The sequence below is a fragment of the Mesoplodon mirus genome (assembly GCF_964341445.2).
Source record: "Mesoplodon mirus genome assembly, chromosome: 18".
Taxonomy (NCBI): Eukaryota; Metazoa; Chordata; class Mammalia; order Artiodactyla; family Ziphiidae; genus Mesoplodon; species Mesoplodon mirus.
In genome coordinates, this window is record NC_138994.1 from 24,875,451 (window position 1) to 24,898,556 (window position 23,106).

Genomic DNA, 23,106 nt, shown 5'->3' on the forward strand with positions numbered 1-23,106 from the left:
CCTCACACTCCCCCGACCCCACGCCCTCTCCATCCCGCCCCTGTGTGTCTCGCCACTTAAGCCCCTGTGAATCCCATACCTACTACTGGTTTTGGGTTGTTAGTTCTGTCTTTTTTTTAATTAAATAAAAACATTTTTAAAACGTTCTCTTCTCGAGGGGGGAGGGGGGAGGGAGGAGGTCCCTGCAAGTCTTCGTGGGCACTTAGTGTCCTCAGGTCTAGGAGATGCTGGGGACCCTCCAGGAGAAGGGGGAGGCGAGAGCGGACCCTGTGCTGGTCAAGGCCAGTTTCTCTGGGTTTTGTCCGGGTCACTGGCCACCTCCCCGGCACCACCAGCTGGCTTTATGCTCCTGGGTGATGCCATGGAGGTGCCTTTTCACAGAGGAGCCAGAAGAGGGACAAGCCACCCCCGGTGTGGGGGAGGCATCTGGGCAGCTGAGCAAGCCAGGCCTGTCTTTAGAGTCTGCAGGGCAGGCGCTGGCTGGACACAGCTGCAGCCTCAGGGGCACCAAGCTGCCTGGTGGGTTCCTAAAAAGTCCCATAACCAGCCTCCTTCCCGTCCCAATTCCAAAACGAATGAGAAGCAGATACAGAATTCCTGTCCCAGAGTGTGAGCTTCTGTGCCTTGAGGAACTGGATGGGAGAATGCAGCTCCAACCAGAGGTCAAATGGCACGGAGCCACCCAATCCCAGGCATGGCAGCTGGCTGCCCCGGCTCCCAGCCACCGGGAGGAGAGAAATCAGGGATGGAGAGGGGGACCAGAGAGACCCCGCTGATCAAGATACTGCACAGACCCACGCCAGTCATGGTGCAACCCGCCAGGCTCACGCTGGCAGGTGGGCACTGGCTGTACGTCCACCCACCCCTTGGACCGCCTTTGAGGATGGATAATCAGCATCCTTCCCTGGTCCCACTGGAGCTGCACCCCAGGGCACCTTCACATCCAGTGACATGTTCCCCTCTCTTTCAGGACCAAGACGGTGAGTTTTCTTCCTGAGAGCCGTGGCCTTCTCTGGTCCTCTTGGAGCCAAGATGCACTGGACTCTTGAGCTTCCTTCAGGAGAACGCTGGTGTGTCACGAAGGCTTTCCCAGGGCTTTGGGAGCGAGGCTGAGGGCCCAGTGTCCCCACATCCCGGCCCTTATGGCTGCAGGAACCGGCTTGTCTGAACTTTCAGCCCTGGCTTTTTAACCCTCTTTCTTCCTTCCTGAGACAGGCACCCGGGGAAACTGACGTTCCCAGGGGCGCTGAGCCACCCGGTGCTGGGGCAGGGGACCTCCACCCTGTCCCACCCCCTGACCCCTGCCAAGCTCCGGGCTCACGGCTCTGCCAGCCTGGAGCCACGACACTCGGCGTTGGCACCAGGGGCCAGAACTTCTGGTTATTTTTAGCCCTGAGGAGATGCTTTGCAGCGGTCCTGGGCGGACTCCCGTGCAGCCTGCATTCAGCGCCGCGCTACGGCCTCCGTCCGACGCGGGGCTCACGCGGTCTCGCGTTTCAGTTCAACGAAAAACTCTGTCTCCATAACCGGCAGAGTTAGAGCCGCGGGAACCGACACGGAAGTGGGTGGTCTAGGGCTCAGAGCCCCCCTCCTGCCCTCACTTTACCCTTTACCTGTATCACTCCGCGTAGCCTAATGACGTCGCCAACCACCCCGAATGCAGAATGGCTTAGTACAATGGAAGTCTATTTGTCACTCATAGAGTCCGATCCATGGGGCGGGTACACTGTGTACAGAATACACACTGTCATTCAGAGGTTCAGAGACCTGCCGTGGAGGCTCTGCCATCCACAACATGGGCGTCTAAGGTTGCCCTTGGCGTTGACATCTAGCGGGCAGATGGAGAAGGGGGAAGGCAGGTGGTCTTGTGGGTAGAGGGTGTCGTGAGAGGTTTTAATGGACCAGGAAGTTGTGACATCCCCTTCTGCGCACATGCCACTGGCCAGAGCTCAATCACGTGGTCCCACCTGAGAGCCGGGAGACGGGCTGTGTAGTCTAGCCAGGGACAGAAGGAATACAGTTTGGGGCACAGCTGGTCAGTCTCAGCTCCTGGTCTGGGTCTTTGGGCATCTCCCTCTTTTGCCTCCCCTCCCCGATCTTTTTGGGAGTGCCTACTTGAAACTGACCCCTTTGCCTGGGACTGCATCAGCCTCTGTGTGTCCAGAGCCCCTCCTCCAGCTCCACAGTTGAAGTCGGGCCTCTTCTCTGCTCTGGATGCCCCATCTGTAAAATGGGTCCATGCTACCTCCTTCCTAGGTTAGAGGAGCAGGCTTGAGCTCAAGCCTTGATATAAACAAGAATCTCAGGATCACTGGACATCAAGACCAGCAGGAGTGGCAGGTATCTTAGGAATCATCTCATTCAATGTGCTCATCATAGAAAAGGAATCAAGTCCAAAGAAGGAGGTGAGGGAGATGGAAGGGAGAATAAAAGGAAGGAAGGAAAAAAATTTGAAGATCTTCATAACAAACTCAAAAGGGAGACACCACTAGCCCAGTGGTTCTCAAGTGGGGGGGGGGGGTGATTTTACTCCCAGGGGACATTGGCCAATGTCTGGAGACATTTCTGGTTGCCACAGCGGGGGAGGGGATGCTACCGGCATCTCGTGGGTGGAGGCCAAGAATGCTTCTCAACACCCTGCCGTGCACAAGGCAGCCCTCCCCCAACCCCAAGAATAATCTGGCCCAAAATGTCAATAATTCCCAGGCTGGTTTTACAATGAGGAGAACCGAGGCACAGAAAGGGTGAGGATCACACAGCGAGTTTTCAGCACTTGCATCTAGGCTGTGGACACATTAGGAAAATTCGCTTATCTATTCTCAGTATGTCCTTTCCCTTCAACACACTTCAATTTCTGCCTTTCTCCTCCTCACTTCTGAGCCAAAAGTTTTGAAAACAGGAGTTGGGGGTTGAAGAAGGAAACGGGAAAAAGGCCACCTTTCCCTGGGTGAGGGTAGGTGTGCCTTGTCCCAGGGTCTGGGGACAAAAATGCTGATGGAATTGAACCAAAGGGCAGTGGTAGAGCAAGCCCAGACTCCTGGCCCAGCTGGACACTGGGCCAAACCACCCACTGCCGGCAGCTGCAGCCACGTCGCCAAGAGCCAGAAAGACAGAGGTCAAATCCTCCAGCCACAGTTGGGCAGCACCGGCCAGTAATCCAAGCTCTCTCAGAGCCCCAGTTCCCTCCTGTCAGATGAGGAGGGTAACGCTTCCCTCCCAGGGCCGCTGGGAGAATGAATTAGACTTTAACTTAAGCAAACATTCATAAATACGCCAGCTTGGGGACTGGCCTTAGAGTGAGCTTTCAGGAGCGTCTGTCGACTAACAACACTCAAGGAATTTCCCCAAAAGAATTATTCTAGAAGAGCCCTGGGAGGAGGGGCTATGAGAGCCGGGCCCCCGCAGGGTGTCTGTGCCGGCAGCACTTTGGCTGGGGAGAAACCCGTCATTCAGCTGATCCAGGCACTGTGTGGTGCCCCCGGGTGGAGGCTTCTGTCCCAGTGGCTTCCCTGGCTGGTGCCCATTCATTTCTGCCCTCAGTGGTCCCCAGGCTGTGTGGGCAGAGGTCCTGTTTTAGGTCCCTAGCATGCAGTTGGCAATGGGAGAGGCCTGGCAGCGAGGAGAAGAAGATGGGGGGCAGGCCTCCCTGCAGGGAGCTCAGAGCCAGCCACGTGACTTCTGCTGCCTGCGCCTGGCTCCTAATATAGCACCCCTGGCCGCCCAGCCCTAGAGTCGGGCGGGGGAGGGGAGGCACCGAGGGGAGGGACCGAGGGGACCTTAGAATCCAGAGCGGGAGACGGGGCAGATACACCTGATACTGATATTTTTTAACTTGCAGCTTCCAATAAAACTGCTGGTGCCACCTCAGGAACAGAAGTCTGCGATCAAAGAGGGTGACCAACCCTCCTCCTCATGCCCGCAGCTTCAGGAAAGGGGGCTTGGAGGGACCTACGTCCTGACCTTTGTCCCTTGATAAGCGTTCTCGGAGATACATTAACCCCTGTGAGCTCTCCAGAGTCCACAAATTAAATAGCAAATAACTAGGTGCGTTTTTAAACAAATAATACTCACGTTTTTCTCATTCTAAGAGTATTACATTTCACCTTAAAAAAAAATCTGCAACATGCAGAAAAGTTAAAGAAGAAAACAATTCCAGCCCAAATCCCATCACCTAAGACGTAAGCACAGTTAAGGTTTCACTGCACCCAAATGTACGTGGGGTTAATACCCTGGCCCTGTTCACTGTTTTTCATTATGAGAATCTTCCCATGTCTTTAATTTAGATTATGCCTCGAAAACATAATCTTTAATGACTACATGACACAGAGATCGCACCATTTATATAACTATTGCCGGATCCGGGTCTCTAGATCTTAAACAGTGTCTGGATGAGACCAAAGTTCGGGCATATTCAGGCTGCCTTTGGTTAAGGTCGGGTGATTTCTCTGGGAATTCCCTGCCAGTCCAGTGGTTAGGACTCCGTGCTTTTACTGCCGAGGGCCAGGGCTCAACCCCTGGTGGGGAAACTAAGATCCTGCAAGTCGTGCAGCCAAAACAAAACAAAACAAAGCAAAATGATCTGGTGACTTCACACGATGAACTTCTGGCCCAGCTTTGTCCTAGTGGCTGGTGAAAAGACCAGACTCCTTGTCCACCACCAAACACAGTCAGGATCTTGTCTGCGTACACACAGGGGGTCTGGGCTGTGGCGATCATGGCCTTCCTCCTCCACTCCCTGCCAGGAGGCTGTCTTTGCACTGAGTGCTTCTTGGAAAGCTGGGGCTGCTTCTTTCAATTACAAAACCTTCCAGTCACTGAGTGTATTAGCTAGTAAGGCTATGTAACAAATGACACCAACACTCAGTGCTCTTAAGCAACATTAAATACGGTCACAGGATCTTATCTCTGCTTGGCAGAGGCAGGGTCAGGCTGGCTTAGCTCTGCTCCTGTGCCTGGGGCCTCGACTGGAAGACTCAGTGCCTGATGGTGGGGGCTGGAGTCATCTCAGGCTGCTCGGCTCACAGGCCTGGCGAGTGATGCTGGCTGCTGACAAAGACCTTGGCTTCAGTTTTCAGCCTGAATATCTATACAGGAGGTTTCTCATTACACAGTGGCCAGGTCCAAGGGCAGGGGTCCCCAGAGCAAGAGGGAAAGGTGGGAATCTCAGAGGCCACAGAGCATCACTCCCACTGCACTTGAAGCGTCCAGTCGAAAACCTGCTTGAGGTCAAGGGGAGAGGAAGTGGACTCCACTTGTTGACGGGGAGTGGCAGGTTCTGGAGGAATGTGCGAGAGCAGGAATGCAGCTGCAGCCATTTGGGAAGATGCACTCTGGCCCCCTAGTCTCTCCAGGCTTCTCCACTGGCCGACCCTCCTTCCACCCTCCGTCTCCACTGTGTCCTCTGGAACTCTCCTCCCGGGACAGATGAACCCTTCTTCTCCCCCAAGGACTCTCCTTTCCTCTGTCCTCCTGCTGGGCTTCCCTGCCAGGGTCCCAGTGTAATACTCAGGCTGCCCAGCCCCATCCTCAGTCCCAAGAGGTGTGGAACTGGAAAAGGAGAAGGGAGATCTGAGGGACCTTAGGATCCAGAGGAAGCTGGGGGGTAGATACACCTGATTCAGACACTTTTAAACTTGCAGCTCCCAACAAAACTGCCGATGCAACCTCAGGAACAGAAGTCTGCAATCAGAGGAGGTTATGAACTCATGTCCTTGGACTTCTAATTGCAGGAGAGGAGAGTCGGGGGATGCTGACACCTCGAAGCCATCACTCCTCCACCCTCCTGGGGAAGAGCCTTCTCAGAGGGCCTGGGTAGACCACTGCGAACCCTTTCTCACCACTGTCATCTCCTGAACGCCCTCCTGGCTGCCTCTTCACATCATCAGAGGCTTCACCTCTGCCGCGAAGCCCTCCTCTGCACCCCAAGTCCTGCCACATCAACGTCCACGGGGCCAACACTCCGACTCCTGGCCTCTCAGCTCTCCGGCCTGCTCACCTCCAGGGACCACCTGACCTTCTCATGTCCAGTTGCCTTCATCCCCAGCCTGGATCTCACCATCTCCCCTGACTGTCCCCCGCGCTGGATCATCAGGGCCCCCATCCTCCTCTGACCACAGCTTCCAATGCACCCAGTTCCTTTTCCCATCCCCCCACTATACCTGCTTTGCAACCTCATCAAGCCCTTCAGGGTCTTGACCTCTCCATTTTCTCCCAACACGGTGACATTTCCAGGTCTCAGGGCGACCCTAACCATGACCTAACCAATCCTAACCAGACCTGACAAATCATCCTTTAAACCCACCCTTGCCCTCAGTTCCCTCGGCCTCTTCCTTCTAGTTTTTCCCCCTGGAAGAGCCCCAGCCCTCCTCAGTGTCACCTCCCACCTTCTCCATCCCTGCACCTGAGCTGCCAGAAAAAAATCAAGGAAATCATAAGTCAGTGCATGTGGCGCACAGAATAGTGGCCCCCCCAAAGATGTCCGAGTCCTAATCCCCGGAACCTGAGACTATGTCACCTTACGTGGCAAAAGGGACTCTGCAGATGTGACTGAATTACGGATCTTGAGACAGGTGGATTGTCCTGGATTATCTGGGTGGACCCCACACGATCACAAGGGTCTATTTAAGGGAAAGAGGGATGCAGGAGAGTCAGAGAAGGGGATGTGACGATGGAAGCAGAGGTCGCGCGATGGGATCTCTGAGTTTTCAGACGGGAGAAGTCTGGGCCCCCGGACAGAGGCAGAGACTGTCCTCGGCTCACAGGTTAGAACTGGGGACGGCAGGCCTGAGGCGAGAGAAGGTCCATGCTGAACCTTGCAGGGAGGGAGATGAAGCTGTCAAAAGAAGCTGAGACAACAGGGTGGCGCCTTGTTTTATAGTCTTTGAAGACATACACCCAAGGCCATTTCTCAGCCTAACGAAGCCTGAGCTCAAAATCAGATCAACGTGTTTCTGAAGAGGGTTCCCCCACCCAGGTGTGCCCTGGTCCCGGCTCCAAATGAGGCCCACTTCTGGGAGGTGTTTTCCTTCCCTCAATTATGTCTGGTCCTTCTTGGAAAGAGAGCAGTCTTTTGGGACACATGGAAGCTGGTTCATCTGGATGAGTGAAGTGCAGACAACTCCCGATGAGCTGAGTGTGGCATCTCTACTCTAAAGAATGTCTGTAGAAAATGTCGGATCTTCCTCACGCACTTGATCACAGAGGTGGCAATGGTCCCCTCCTGGGCTGCCCCTCAGCACCTGGAAGCACATTAGCTTCTGGTCCCAGCTGTACTGGGTTAGCCCGAGCTGCCATTTCTTATGCCTCTGTGGCCATGGAAATGTCCTTTGGCTCATTTAGTGGAGTCAGTTATCTGACCTTCTGTCCCCTTCCTTCAGCCCATCTGTCCATCCATCCATCCGTCATTCAACAAACCTTTATGAAGATCCAACCCTGGGCTCAAATCCAGGGTGTTCTCTGAGGGAACGCAGAATGAGTACATAATATAGTCTCCAGAAGCTTACAGCCCATCAGAGAAAGCTGATCCATCTGTAGTCTATAAGCAACAATCGTAGCAATAACCAAGCTGGACAAATTGCCTACTGCATCAGTCGGCTCAGGCTGCCGTGACAGAACGCCACAGACTGGGTGACTTAAAGAACAAAATGTGTTTTCTCACAGCTCTGGAGGATGGAAGCCCCAGATCATGGTGTCAGCACGGTTGGGTTCTGGTAAGAGCCCTCTTCTGGGCATTTTTTGCCTTCTTGGTAAGTCCTCCTGTGGCAGAGGAGAAGGAAGAGCAAGTTCTTTGGCGTCTGTCCTTATAATCCGCCACGAGCGCCCCACCCTTGTGACCTCATGAAACCTAAATACCTCCCAAAGGTCCCACCTCCCAATTCCATCAGGTTGGGGTTTGGGCTTCAACGTATGCATTTAAGGGGGACCTAACTCAGTGCACAGCATCTACCGTGGGCTGAGCTGGTGAAGTGCATTATCTCAAATCCAGAGGAAAAGGCGTTTAGAGGTTAACTGGCTGAAAGCCACGCAGCTGGAGGCTGGCAGAGCAGGGCTCCGACCGTGCAGCTGGCTGGCTCCCGCACCGCCAGACCAGTCCCCGGGAAAGGCCTTAGTGGAGGATGCTGGCGTGGCCCAGCTCCGGCCTCCATGGAGCCGCCCCCCCGGCCCTGCGCGGCCTGGGGAGCAGAACAGACAGCCTGGCAGTGCCTGCAACCGCTGGGGCTGCCAGCCTTGAGCTAGACTGACACAAAGCCTACTCCAAGAGAAAGAGGGCATCCACCTTGCATGCTTGTGCTGCTGGGCTGAGGGTTAGGACCCCTGCGTGTGGCACAAACCTGCCCCGCACCGAGGCCCGGCGCAACCTGGCTTCTCGGAGGGGCCTGCGGTGCTGCTGTGGCCAAGGCTGAGTGTGCCCGTGGGCCAGGCCCCCTGAGGGCGCTCTCGGAGACCTCGGGGGACTCCCGGCGCTGGTAAGCTTAGGGTGCCATCCCCACCACACCAGGAAATGTGCTTCTTCCTAGATGGTCAGTCCTAAAACACCAGCATCTACACCTGCTGCTTGGCTGGGGTGCCTGACACACCGTAGGTCCGCATCAGGCTACCCAACGCCCCCTGAGACCCCGGCCGCCTGGGCCCTGAAGCCGGGCCCACAGGGGCGATGCGAGGGGCCTGAGGCTGCGTGTCACATCCCAGCTTCCAGGAGTGCTCTCGGCGGGGCCAGCTGCCTGAAGACACACAGGCACTTTCTGAGCTGAAGCAAGCCGTGACATGTGTCGGCAAGTCACCGGGTTGTGATGGGTTGGGGGGTGGCGGACAGGGAGAGGAGGGGGGCAGAGGTGAGGAAGGTTCAGAGAGACGCTGTCGGGAGATTATAACTTGGATGAGGGGCTGGTGTGTGATGTGGAGGTTCAGGCCAGTCTGTGGCTGGAGGCCCGAGGTCTCCGCCCTGTGCTTGTTCATGGGGGTCCTGGTTTGTGACATCCTGTCTCTAGGCCACAGGTTCCTTAATCAGTCACAACGGGGTTCAGGACACGCTGCCCCAAGATATGGTACCTTGGCATACTGCACAATTAAACTGAAGGAATTTGAGAAACGGCAGGTGCAGGAAGGCCTCTCTGACCCTCCCCTGAAGCAGGTCATGAGACACTCACGTGAGAGGTGCTCTCCTTATACCCAGAAGAAAGGAGCAAACGTCCCACAAATGCAGAGGAGCATCTGAACGAAGACCTTGCTTTTCCCCGACAACAGTTTCCTGCCTTTCACTCAATCCTTTTGTCCTGTTGTATGTCCCACTCTTTTTTAAAGCAAAATTTATTTATTTATTTATTTATTTATGGCTGTGTTGGGTCTTAGTTGCGGTGTGCAGGCTTCTCTCTAGTTGTGGTGCATGGGCTCCAGGGCGTGTGGGCTCTAGTTATGGCGTGCGGGCTTAGCTGCCCCGTAGCATGTGGGATCTTAATTCCCCGACCAGGGATCAAACCCGCATTGGAAGGTGGATTCTTTATGACTGGACTACCAGGGAAGTCCCTGTGCCCACTCTTCATCACACACAGCACGCATTAAAACGCTCAGGTTTAAATTGTGAACAGCGTTTCTCTCTGGATGAGGAAAGGGGTATTACAGACAAGGAATACAAAAAAAAAACAAGTATCACTTTTCTTCTCCATATACATGTATGTGGTTGCATTTTTATAATGAACATGTTTTCATTCAGGGAAAAAAAATTAAATTATTACAATAAATACACTACTCAAAAAAAAAAGGCTCAAGTTTAACAGTTTCTTTAGGTCTTCATGTTTTACGAAGACTCCTGTGCCACATAAAACTTACATTAGGACTTCCCTGGGGGCGCAGGGGTTAAGAATCCGCCTGCCAATGCAGGGGACACGAGTTCGAGCCCTAGTCCGGGAAGATCCCACATGCTGCGGAGCAACTGGGCTCATGAGCCACAACTACTAAGCCTGCGCTCTAGAGCCGGTGAGCCACAACTACTGAAGCCCGCACGCCTAGAGCCTGTGCTCTGCAACAAGAGAAGCCACCGCAATGAGAAGCCCGCGCACCGCAACGAAGAGTAACCCCCGTTTGCTGCAACTAAAGAAAGCCCGTGCGCAGCAACGAAGACCCAATGTGGCCAAAAATAAATTAATTTTAAAAAACCCATTAACTTGCATGCTTTTCTCTTGTCAATTTGTTTTTCATTAGGGTAGAGGACAAAGATATTTTTCCTCCCCTACAGTCAGAATAGATCTCGAAATTTCCTCCCAGCTCCAACCACTGGTTAAGAGTTTGGGCTCTAGGTTCTGAAACCTGGCTTCACCATTTACCTGCTGTGTGACTTTGGACAAGTTACTTCATGTCTCTGAGCGTCTGGGTCCTTATCTGTAAAATGGGAGTGATAGTTGTCTTCACCTCACGGACTGGTGTGAAGATTAACTGCAGTGGTATGGAGGGGCTTAGCGGAGTGCCTGGTAGGTAGTAAGCACTCACTGAGGCTGAGCTCTCACTATGATCAGCATTGTCATTAACAGTCTATGACCTCGCGGCTGGACCCCTGAATGTTTCTCCTCACACAGGCAGTCTTTCTGTAAGCTGTGTCAACCAGAGGCCAGGATTTTAGAGGTCAAACCCCTGCCCAGCTCAGGGGTCTCTTCCTGGCCATGCATCAGCTTCTTGGACACACCCCAAAAGAGGCCCCTGGTGACTTGAGAAAGGAGATGCAGAAGCCCGGGAGGTGTGTAGGGGCTCCAGCCTGGAGTGCCAGCCCTGGGCTGGAGGGGGTGTGGGTAGGCGGTCCCCAAACCCCACGTGTCCTCTGTGGCAGCCACACACCCCTTAGCCTCTTTTTTTTTCTTTCTTTTTTTTTTTTTTGCGGTACGCGGGCCTCTCACTGTCGCAGCCTCTCCTGGAGGAGCACAGGCTCCAGACGCACAGGCTCAGCGGCCATGGCTCACGGGCCCAGCCGCTCCACGGCATGTGGGATCTTCCCGGACCGGGGCACGAACCTGTGTCCACTGCATCGGCAGGTGGACTCTCAACCACTGCGCCACCAGGGAAGCGCCCCTTACCCTCTTAATAGTCACCTGTAAATCGACCTACTTCTGCTGTTCCTACTTAAGTATACTTATTTTGTAAATGACAATGTAACTGGAAAATCTTTATTACCTGCCATTAATAGAAGGGAAAACTACAAGGGTACAGTGACAACAGGACCTAGACCACAGTCAAATCCAGCTGGGTTTTTTGTCCTCTCGAGGCTAGTCTTGGATTTGCAAGCATCAGAAAGGTGTTAAAGACTTACTAACCCCAGACAGAGCTTTTCTTCTAGACCTCACTGGGGGGATGGAAAGAGAATTGATAAGGAAAAGTGTGGGATGATGCGAGGCTCAGGAACCACCGGAGATCTTCCTGCCGTTTGGGGCATGGTGGGGTTCAGGGCTGGAGCGCTCGCCTGGGCGGTGGGCTCCAGAGGCCCCAAGCAGGGCATCCCCGACGTGTCCCTCGGCCGGCTCCCCCCAGACCCCCAGGACGAGGACCCATTCACCCCCCGCCCCCCGGTGACCGGCCCGCCCGGTGCAAGGACAGAGGCTACGCAGTCTGCGTCCCCCGGGGTCCTTCCAGGCCCAGAAGGAGGATGCTCGCACAGCCGGGCCCCGGCTGCCTGCCCCTCGCCCCTTCCAGCTCAGGTCCCCCGCGGAGAGCGTCTGCAGTCACATCAGGGCCATCTCTCCTCGCCCCCACCCCCCAACAGCGTGCTTCTGGCTCCAGGAGCGAAGACGGCCCTGAAACCCGAGGAGCAGCCGTCCTCGGCGAGGCGCCGGGATGGGCATTAATAGAAGCTTCTGCAGGCCGCTGACACGTCTGGGCAGCTGCTCAGCCCGGCCAGCGCCCCTCCGCCCACGGCCGGCCCCCTCCGGCCCCGCCGGGCACACTGAACAGCTGCCGCCGCCCCAGCGCGACCGCCACCTGCCCGGGAGGACGTGGCCGCCGGGCCTGCCCCAGCGCCCGCCGCTCCGTGGCCGCCATGTCCCAGACCAAAGCCCCGAAGGTCCGCCTGACCCTCCTGTGCATCCTGGCGGGCATCGTGCTGGCCCTGGTGGCCGTGGTGACCGACCACTGGGCCGTGCTGAGCCCCCACGCAGAGCACAGCAACGCCAGCTGCCAGGCGGCGCACTTCGGCCTCTGGCGGATTTGCACCAAGCGGATCATCCCGGGCGACAACAGGGACAGGAGCTGCGGACCCATCACCCTGCCTGGGGGTAACGTACCCTCCCCAGACCCCTCCTGCCCTTCCTGGTCCCTCCGGGGAAGGCCGCCCGCCCGTGGGCCCGGGGGCGCGAGCTGGGCGGCGTGCGGTTCAGCCGGTGGCCCGCGCCAGGCCCGGCAGCGAGGGCGTCCGGCTGCAGCTGGTTGCGTCCGGCTGGGGCTCGGGGCTCGGCGCCCAGGGCAGAGGTTTGGATGGGCGGACAGAGGCTCAGGAAAGGAGCCAGACTAGGGCTCCGGGTGCGCCCGGCCCCACCCTCTCCCTGAAAACACAGGCCCCTGTCCTCAGGTGAAAGGGATGCCCGGCGCGGGGGAGGGGGGCGGTTCATTCTCCAGCCTCCAGGCTGCAGTGTAGACAGGATCGGCCACAGAGCTTACAGGGCCCTGTGCAAAATGAAAATGCAGGACTCCTTGTCATGATTATTAAGAATTTCAAGACGGCAAGAGCAGAGCACGAAACCAAGTGGGAGACCCTCCTGGACACGGGCCATGAGCAACGGCCCGGCTTGCATGTTTGTGCAGCAGCCACCTGCCTTTTTGCCAGAACTGTGGGTCCTTTGCGCATCCTCCCTGACCTAGGACCCCTTCGGAATTAGAAAGTGTTTCCTTCCACTGTGATTTAAATGCCGTCCTCGATTTCCTGCCATGTGAGCGAAGCGCATATTGAAGGAGAGCTCTTTGTCCAGAACACCCTGTACGAGGGTGACTAGTCTGTTCTGCAGACGTGGAGCCCTCCCCATTCATAGCGAATAGAGTGGGTGCTGAGGAATCAGAGGCCACAACCCCCAAAGGACTATGGGGGTTGACAAAGCCCATCACAGCCTCTGCTTCTTCCTATAAAATACGGATCTTGGGCTCAGCAACATAAAGTCCCTTCCGGTGCTTACAGCTGTCACTCCAAGGTGACAGTGGACCAGGGTGAGTGCAGCATCCCACCTGGTTTTCAGAATTATTCCCTCTGTTATCAGACGGGCTGTTCCTGGAGCCCTTACCTTCAAGAAAGTCACCGCTAAGTCCCCGAAGATCTTGCGGTCCATGTGGGGAGGAAGGTGCCCAAACCCCTTTCCGCCACTTGGCTCCTTTCTCTTCCTTCCCCTCCTGCTGTGGCTGCAGGAAACCCCTGCCCTGTTTGCTCCTACCCGGAAGACTCATAAACACCCAGCTCTCTTGGAAACACCAAGTCCCAGGCCTGAGGGCTTTAACAGGCATGGACATGTGCTTGAAGGGTATCACATAGCCCAGATGCCCACGCCCCTCAGCCACTGCTGAGCACACCCATAAACAGGTGCCTCATCCAGCCAACCCCGCTGTGCAGGGCAGGGCAGGGCAGGGTCTCCAGGGACCATGCATGGGAACGCACTGTTAAGGTCCTGTCCACCTGTCCTTGGCGCCAGCCTTTTAAAGCCTGGTGAGTTTACAGAGCAGAAGAAGACAGAGGTGAGGTGAGTCTATACAAGGAGAGACAGGCGGGAGGGAGGCGAGTGGACCAGCCACGGGGGACGAGCCGGCATGGTTTGGCCTTGAGCCTGAGCAGAGTCTGTCTCCAGGCTGTCTTATCCTGGTCCAGAGAGAACCATACCTTCCATACTTATGAGCACTGCCTTACCCCCAACAAGCTTCCGAAGTGTATTCCTGCCTTCTTCCCTCCTTTCTCTGCAAGTGGACTTTTTCCTTCCCCACCCACCCTTCCTGTGCTCTGTTGGATCACTCTTTTCCAGAGGGAGGAACAGAGTTCATTTGTTTTCGCTCATTTATTAACAACAACATCAACAACTGCAAATACAAACATAGCACTGTCTGCCAAACATTTTTTTTCTAAATATTTATTTTATTTATTTATTTTTATCAGCGTTGGGTCTTAGTTGCAGCACATGGGATCTTCGTTGCGGCAAGCAGGCTCTCTAGTTGTGGCGTGCAGGTTCCAGAGCACATGGGCTCTGTAGTTTGTGGCACATGGGCTCTCCACTTGAGGCGTGAGAGCTCAGTAGTTGCAGCACGTGGGCTTAGTTGCCCCGCAGCATGTGGGATCTTAGTTCCCCGACCAGGGATCCAACCTGTGTCCCCTGCATTGGAAGGCAGATTCTCAACCACTGGGCCACCAGGGAAGTCCCCCAAACATTGTTTTTTAAGTGCCTTACATATATTAACTTCGGATGACATCAGAAAAAATGTCAGAGTAAGAACCTCCAAAAATCCTCTTCTCCATAAAAACAATGAGAACATTAGCCAAAATGGTCAGAATAAACTTTTTCAGAACTCGAGAAATTAACCAGTCTTGCAGCAATCCAGCAAGTGCTTATTCAAGAAAAACTGGTGAATCTCAGTGGGAACAATGAGCTTTGTGGTGTCTTAACGTGCACTATTCCTGTTCTCCCCTCCCTGACTCTGTCATAGCCTTGAAAACCAACAGCTGTGTGAGAAAAGAGAGAGAGAGAGAGAGAGAGAGAGAGAGAGAGAGAGAGGAGGAAAGGAAGAAAGGAAGGAAGGGAAGGGAGGGAGGGAGGGAAAGAAAAAAAAGACTAAGGCAGAAATGTAGGCTATTTAGCTGAGTGCTTGGTCCTCTGCTTGGCACAAAGCCCCTCAGTAAAGACTGGGAGATGTGTTGGTTCCAAGCATTTTAGGAAATCTCTGTGAGCTGACCACCAAACTAATTGAGCAGAGATTTCACTGACCGTACATGAATACAGACTTCACAAAATTAATTCAGAAATATCACTTAACAAGCAACCTACAGCCACAGGAGCAAACCCTGGGGAAGGGTGGACATCTAATTTCCAGCGTTGCTACATTATATTGTTTAAAATGTTGAGTTTTAAATTTTAAATTAAAAAAGTTACAAGGCATGCAAAGAACTAAAAAAGCATGGCACATACATGGGGTGGGGGTCGGGATGGGGGATGCAGCCAATAGACCCTTAAGGAGGCCCAGATATTGGACTTACTAGATAAAGATTTTAAACCAGCTATTTTAGATACAAAGAACTGAAAGAAACCATGTTTAAAGAACTAAAATGAAGATGAGAATGATATCTCATGAAATAGAGAATATCAATAAAGAGATATAAACAATTTTTAAAAGACCCAAGAGAAATTCCGGAGTTTTGAAGTACAACAGCTGAAATGAAAAATTCTCTAGAGGGGTTATATAGCAGATAGGAGAAAAAAACCAGTGAACCTGAAGATAGGTCAATTGAGATTAGCTAGTCTAAGGAACAGACAGGAAAGAAAAATGAAGAAAAATGAACAGAGCGTCAGAGACCTGTGGGACAGTATCACATGTATTAACATATGCATAATAGCAGTCTCAAAAAAAGAGGAGAGAGGGAGAGAGATGGGGGCGGGGGAGGAGCAGGAAGGTTACGTGAAAAATAATGGCTAAAAATTTCCCAAATTTGATGAAAAACATTAATCTACAAATTCATGAAGCTTAATGAACTCCAAGCAGGATAAATTCATACCTAGGCACATCGTAATCAAACCATTGAAAGATAAAGACACAGAATTTTGTAAGCAACAAGAGGAAGCAACTCATCACATACAAGAAATTCTTAGTAAGATTAAACAGTTTTTTTTCCTGGAAACCATGGAGGCCAGAAGGCAGTGGGATGACAGATGCTGATAGATAGATAGATAGATAGATAGATGATAGATAGACAGTAATCAGGATCATCAGATCCTCACAAAATCCTTTACAAGGTCCATACTATTATCATCAGCCAATCTTACAGATAAAGAAAACAAGGGACTAAGAAGTAGAGTAACTTGACCAAGGTCACACAATTACCACGGCAGAGCAGCCAGGACTCATACACCTAAAATTCACCTTAGTTGCTACATTATACTACTTATTACAACCACCTGGTGAGGAGGCTTGGATTCTACAGGGGGTCCTCATTCTACGTGTGAGGAAACTGAGGCTCAGAGGCGTCTTCCGAAGGCTAAAGTCTCAAATCCAGAGTTTCTTTGCTCTGCAGCCCCTCCCCACACCCTCCACTGCACATACAAACACCGTTCCCAAAAGCTGCTGACCCAAGCAAACACGGTGGAGACCAACTTTGACATGACATGATTTAGAGGAAGCTGCATCGAGAGCTGGTGAAATAGAGGAACATTTTCCATAGAAAGCTGGAGGCTCTGAGGACACAAATGGTCTAATTTGGGTTTTCCACTGACCACGAGTCTTAGAAGGACTGCCACGCACAACATCAGCATCTGAGGTCAATTCCAGTGTCTCCAGAATGAGAGCAGGGGCTTCCCAGTTGTCAGAAGAGGTTGCCTGTCTGAAAGCCCAAATGAATCCTCAGAAGGGTCATCCCTTGCCCTTGGGCTGGGTGGAGTGTTGTTTCTTTTCAGACTCTACCTCTTTAGCACGGGGCAGCAGCAGTGCCCAGTTTCTCTAGTGGCCCATCTTCTCTTCCAGTACGTGGGGCAGGACTGGAGCCAAATGAAAGAACATGACACTCCTGACCCCAAGAATCTCAGAGGCTCCCCTTCCCACCCGCAGGAGGCCATGCTGGAGACTGGCCATAACTAGACTTTTCCCCCATACAACAGCAATGCTCTGAAGCTCTGGGGTCAGGTCTTGAGGATTTCTCCAACCCCTTTCGATCAGAGGGATGGGGGAACACAGAGCACAGAGAAACCACTAATTGGGAGCATCAAGAACTTCTTTTACAAAAAGGGTGAAGACAGCCCTGGCATTGGTGCAAGTAACAAGTGGGTGACACATTTCTTCTGACCCCCAGAGCACTTGTTCCCTTGGTTTTGTGCAAATCAACAAGGTTTTTTTTTTGTTTGTTTTTTTGTTTTTAATATATTAAAGTCTGCATCAACCAGCATTGGGTTGATACATTCTCAGTGATAACCCAGAGGCACCCCCTAATCATACAAGCTGTTCCAACTATCAGAGAAAGATTTATATTAACTCGAGTTCAGCTTGGAGTTAAATGTGCCTCTGTTCTAGTTCTTTGAAATTGGCACAGATATGGTTCTGCGTAGATAGTCCCTCCCTTAATCAGAATCTTTGGTGAGCTGAATAGTCCGACCCCAATAACTGATTTACGACATTTTTTTTTAAGGAATAATCCACTTAAAGTTTTTAGATCACTGAGTCTTACGACTGTCCATGGTAGACATTTCTGAAACACAGAAAAAAAGAAATGCAAATGTGAAAATCACTGTGAGCCATTTGCAGACGCAAGGAGGCCGGAGGAGCCTTGGAGCTCAATTCTGGTCCCAGGTCACCACCCAGGCGTTGGTACCTACGCCAACCAGGTCCAAAACACTTGCTCCTTCTGTCCAGTGAAGGGGCTGGAGCCCAAGAGGCAAAGCTGCAGGTGCTGAGCAGGCGGATGTAGACCGGGCGCAGGGGGCAGAGGTGAGCAGGCGTACGGTCTGCACGCAGGCTCTCCCTCCCGCCTGCTACCCACGCAGGGCCCATCTCGAATGTCCCTGCTTTACAAGTTGCCCTTGATGCGGTTCCCCCAGACAGCACCCAGGCTAAGGGGCGGGGGTGGGGACTGCCCATCCCAACAGGACCCTGGGCAGTTCTTGAGTGACACTGGCAGGTGCCCGAGCTGATTTATCCCGAACGGGACCGCAGAGGGGCTGTGGTCTCCAACGGGCAGCCACGGGGCCCTGAAGCGGACGCTTCTCCTGGTTCAGCGCAGAGGCTGCTGGCCTTCCTCGTGTGCTGAGTCCAAGAGAACAGACGGGGTTGGCTCACCCATCCTCAAGCCCGAGAACCAGCCACATGAGAGAAAAGCTGAGCCTTCCAGGTGCCCTGCGTGGGTGCCCCCCAGCGCCCATGTGAGAGAGCACTGGAGAGAGGAGGAGAGGGAGGGGAAGACTGCACCTGGGCCCACGTCCCCACCCCCGAGTCTGCAGGGTGGCTCCCCCAGGAGCCCGGTGTTTGTCTGATGGGGGGCTGACACCTCGAACACTACCTGTGAAAGAGGAGCCTTGGCAACGCGGACCTGCCAGACAGCTGGGCCTTGGCCGGGCTCTCGATGGGCCTTTATCTCCGGGCCTTTCGTGCCGAACGAAGGCTTTTAACTGGCTTGTGCGTCGTCAGGGAGGGAACTGACCGTGAAACATACTTGAATTCAGTCAGTTCTTTTCAGAGGGTTTTCAATGACGACTGAGATTGGCCCTTAAAGAAAGAGACAGAAGTTTTCCTCTGTCCGGAGGGAGACATGAGGAGACCTGTGACTTCGCACGAGCCATTTTGAAGCAGGGATTCAAGAGAATCTATAGCTAATAATCTAACAAATATAAGAGGGTTCCATTATGCTTTAAAATAACACCAGAAGCTGCGAGAGAGAAAAGCACAGCATCACTCCTGAATCACCAGCAGCAGTCACACACCCCAGGTAACTCAGCTCAAAAGGAAAGTGATTTAAATATAGAAGCTCAAAGAAAAGGCTGTTTACCTCATGGAACATTTACTGCTGCTAAACCAGGCTCCATCTCCTGGGGTCACTCTCTTCCTGGACTTAGGGGAGCAGCAGTAACCCTGATATTGGGGGAGGGGAAATGGAGGCCACAGGCTTCAGTGGAACAAGATTATACAGGTCAGGCAGACGGAAGCCTGGACCCCTATGAAAGCTATGACTTCGCAAACCTCAGGTTTGTTTCCAAAAGAAACTAGGCATCAAACACCTGGTGATCATTTGAATGTAGGTAAAGAAATGGATGCACAAACTAGATACTATATAAACTAGGAGGAGAGCTGTTTTTCTATTGAGGTTCAAGGATCTGCAGGAAAAAGAATTCAATGAAGGGCCTCACAGAAATAAAAAGCAACCTAATTTAGTTTTTTTTTTTATAAAGAAACAAAATAGTATAAAATAACCCATTCATCTACTTCCTAAATCAAGAGTATAGAATATTAAACTGTATTCAATAAGCAATAAGACTATCCTTTGATTTTATAGTATATCTAGTTAGAAGAGAGATTAAAGGAGAAGAACGGAAGAGAAATTATATTGAAAATCAGTGTGAATTTCTTTGTTCTGAGTTCTTCCTCTGCCCCCCATCAAATCCATATTTTTGGTCCTACTGCCAGCACAGATCTTCTATGGCTTTTCTGACACTAATCAGCTGGGCCAAGCAGCTCACCTGGGGAGGTCTTATCTGGGCTGTTTCTATGGCCACAGGCATTGAGGGCCTAATGAAATGAGCTTTTGGTCATGTTTGGCCCACAGTTAGAGGTTCTCTGCCCTTCCCCCAAGTCCATATAGAGGGCCGACTCAGAAAAGCCCTTTGAAGGGCATTTTAAGGGTCCGGGAGCCAGGCTTCTAAACCTGGATAAACATCAGAATCTCCTGGAAAGTTCTTGAAAACACTTTGCTTCCCAGGTCACACCCAGTGCCTCAGGGTGGGCCTGGATGCAGATAAGAAACCCAGCCCTAGACTGGATGTGAACCAGGGTTTCTCAACCTCACCACTACTGACATTTGGGGGCCTGTAATTCTGTGTTGTAGGGGGCTGTTCTGTACATGGTAGGATGCTCAGCACATCCCGGGCCTCTACCCACTGGATGCCGGTAGCAGCCCTGCCCAGTTGTGACATAAAAATGTCTTCAGACACCACCCAGTGTCCTCTGGGGACAGAATCAGCCCTGGCTGAGAACCACTGTTTGGCCCTTGCTTGACCACGGGTCCTGTACCCCCTAACAGATGAGTTGAGCTCTGGGCCTCAGTTTCGCTGTCTGCCTAATGGGCTCAGTACCCCAGTGCTCTCAGCCCCCTGGACTCAGTCAGCCTCAGCTCCCTGATGATCTCCCAGCCTCTTATGCAACCCTCTTTCCTGCCAATGTTTTGGTCTAAGGGTTGGTTTCAGCCCAGAGGCAGGGTTTGGGGAGCAGAAGCCCCCCGGGGAACTGCACCCGCCCTCTCTCGGCTGAGTCCCTGCCCCGGCTGCAGCCCTTTCTCTCAACTCATAGGCCGTCTCCCTCCTTTGCAGAGAAAAACTGTTCCTACTTCAGGCATTTTAACCCAGGCGAGAGCTCGGAGATCTTCGAAGTTACCACTCAGAAAGGTGAGCCTGTGTGGAGAGCAGGGAGGGGAGGAAAAGTGGCTCCCGTCACGCTGCTGAACCGGAAAATCACAGGTGCAAATGCCCCGACTTCCGGATCTTGACGATGAGCAGCCCCTCCCGATGCAGCTGAGCAGCAGCCTGGTCACCCTCTGTGCCCCGTGACGGCATCATCCATCTCCAGGCACCCTGAGCGTCCCTGCATCAGGGCTCGGGCGAGGTTGTAAAAGAGACTTGCCTGGTAGCTCCCAAAGGGCAGAAGGAGTCCATTTTCCCACAGAGCCCAAGGGACGCCACAGTCACAGGAGCTCTGACAATGGAACAAGGACGCAACATCCCTGTGATGGTCTGCAGGGCTGGCGGCTCAGAGTGTGCGGGGAGTCTGTCTGAGTCCCTCCCTCGCCTATAAGTCGCTCTTCGAGAAGCAGAGGGTGGGGACTGGGGCAGATGCGTGAGGGCCCCTGAGGCACACGTGCCCTGGGGGGCCTTGTGGGAACCGCCGAGCTCGGAGGCACCCCCTGGACTGAGTAGAGACCCGCATGTGCATGTGTACAGAAGACTGCACGCGGCATGGTATGCACACACACGCGCGCACATGCACACACATGCAAACATGCACGCATGCACACATATGCACAGGTGCACACACTCTGGCACACACAGACGCAGATCCTCTTGGGCACCGAGCTCTGTAACAAGCCACACTCCGTCATCCGTCCAGAGGCTGCTTGTCAGTCCCAGGACAGACCACGCCAACCTGAGTGCCACCTTCTGCCCTGACACTCGGAGGAAGGTTTCTGCTCCAGAAAGGTCTCCAGCCGCAAATCTCACGCTTCCTTCCAAGGCCTCTGCCCCTGGAGGGAGGAACTTCAGTTTGGTGCCTGACCTGCGAGAAGGAATTAGGCCGTGTGCACATCCTGGTCCCACCCCTTAGCCACTGTGCGACTCTGAAGGAGTGATTTAATCTCTCGGACCTTAGTTTTCTCACCTGGGAAAAGGGAATAGTAGAATGTGGTACTGTCACTTACCTGGCTGTAGGCACAACCAGTGGTGACGAAAGGTGCAGGGGATGAGGCCCCTTCTGAGGTCCCGGCATCCCTGCCCTCTCGTGTGCCACAGAGTATAGCATCTCGGCCGCAGCCATTGCCATCTTCAGCCTGGGCTTCGTCATCGTGGGAACCATCTGCGTGCTCCTGTCCTTCCGGAAGAAGCGGGACTACCTGCTGAGGCCAGCATCCATGTTCTACGTCTTTGCGGGTAGGATGGGGGCTCCTGTCCGGGTGCCGGGTCTGCGGGGATGCTTCGACCCCATTCTCATGCCTGCCTGGGGCCTCGGTGTGGACAGATTCCCAGGCTCCACCCAGGGGCAAGCTTGCCCAGGGCTTCAGCCACGGCAGGTGGGCCGGGAGGGGTTAGATCTCGGCAATTTGTCCATTTCTTACCAAGACTTAATCCTCAAGGCACGGAGGATGCTAATTACTCACAAAAATTTAAATTAACTTTAAAATAGTGCTAACGAAAGAAGGAACGAAAGGCCGTTAAAGGCAAAGGGCGCACTTTTGCAGCTTCCCGATTGGAACCTCAGTCTCGGGGCCGTTTCATGCCCCCCGCCCCTCCCCCGGCCGGGCCTCCACCTTGAAGCCCACGCGGAAGCCCCAACGGTCGCGGGGGCGGGGGGCGCCCGGGGCCCTGAGTCCAGCTCTGCCCCCAGGTCTCTGCCTCTTCGTCTCGGTGGAGGTCACACGGCGGTCGGTGAAGCGCATGATCGACAGCGAGGACACCGTCTGGATCAAGTACTATTACTCCTGGTCCTTCGCCTGCGCCTGCGCGGCCTTCGTCCTCCTCTTCCTCGGCGGCCTTGCCCTCCTGCTCTTCTCCCTGCCGCGGATGCCCCAGAACCCCTGGGAGTCCTGCATGGACGCCGAGCCCGAGCACTAGCCCTCCTGGGCTCCGACCCTCGGGGCTGTCCCCCAAGGAAGCTGAGTCCAGCCCAGAACATTCTAGAAGGAGGCGGGAGCGTTACTTCTCCCCGTTCCCACCTGCCCCTCCCCCTCCCGGCAGCACAGCTGCTCGCCCTGTCTGAGCACTTCTCTGGGCGGTGAACCCAGCAAGGGGCGGTGGTCCAGACCTGCCCCACTCAGGAGGAAGGCAGGTGCACAGGCGCTGGGAGAGGCCCGACCTCCTGCTGGAGTTCCCGGCTGTCCTTGATAAGTCCACCGACTGTCCTCTGTGTCTCGTCTACCTGTTCTGGGTGTTCAGCTGTGTGAATGGCCAGACCCTCTCTCCTTCCTGGTGACCCGAACAGCCCCTCCTTGGCTTCTGGGAGACCCAACAAGCAGTTTTTAACTGGTTAGACTCTGACTGTGGTTTGAAATAAAACCTCTTCAAAAACTTGCTTTTTCCTTGGCCTTGCGTAGAAATTGTTGGGTTCCTGACCACAGCCCCGGGGCCCCTTGACCCAGCAGGGGAAGTGAAGGCATAGCCCCCGGGGATGATGAGGATTTTTGTGCGGATGAGAGGGACAGAGGGTCTGCTTACCAACGAGACTTAGAGGTTCTGAATTCCAGTTTGTAACTCTGGGCCCTGGGATTGTCTTTGGGAGAAACCAGAGGCGGTCTGACTAGCCAAGGGCGTTAAAAATAAAGAGGGTTATTTCCAGAGCTCCTGGCATGCTAGGCATCCCAGTGCTAACACAGCACTCCAGCCGCGCAGCTGCAAGGGTCTGATTTCAGACACTGGGTTTTCGTTGCAATGAACATCAGGAAGCAGGGCTTAGCAGCTAGACACGTAGGACCACCTGGAGTCTCATAATTTA

General features: G+C 53.7%; 1 protein-coding gene across 1 annotated transcript; it reads left to right on the plus strand.

The window, feature by feature from the left end:
- Positions 1-12,016: 12,016 nt before the first annotated feature.
- CACNG1 (calcium voltage-gated channel auxiliary subunit gamma 1) lies at positions 12,017-22,229 on the plus strand (the record flags this gene model as incomplete). The annotated part of the gene is made up of 4 exons (XM_082604254.1): positions 12,017-12,251; positions 20,220-20,294; positions 21,411-21,548; positions 22,003-22,229. The coding sequence occupies 4 exons, from the start codon at positions 12,017-12,019 to the stop codon at positions 22,227-22,229; spliced, it is 675 nt and encodes a 224-aa protein (XP_082460380.1).
- Between the last annotated feature and the right edge of the window lie 877 nt (positions 22,230-23,106).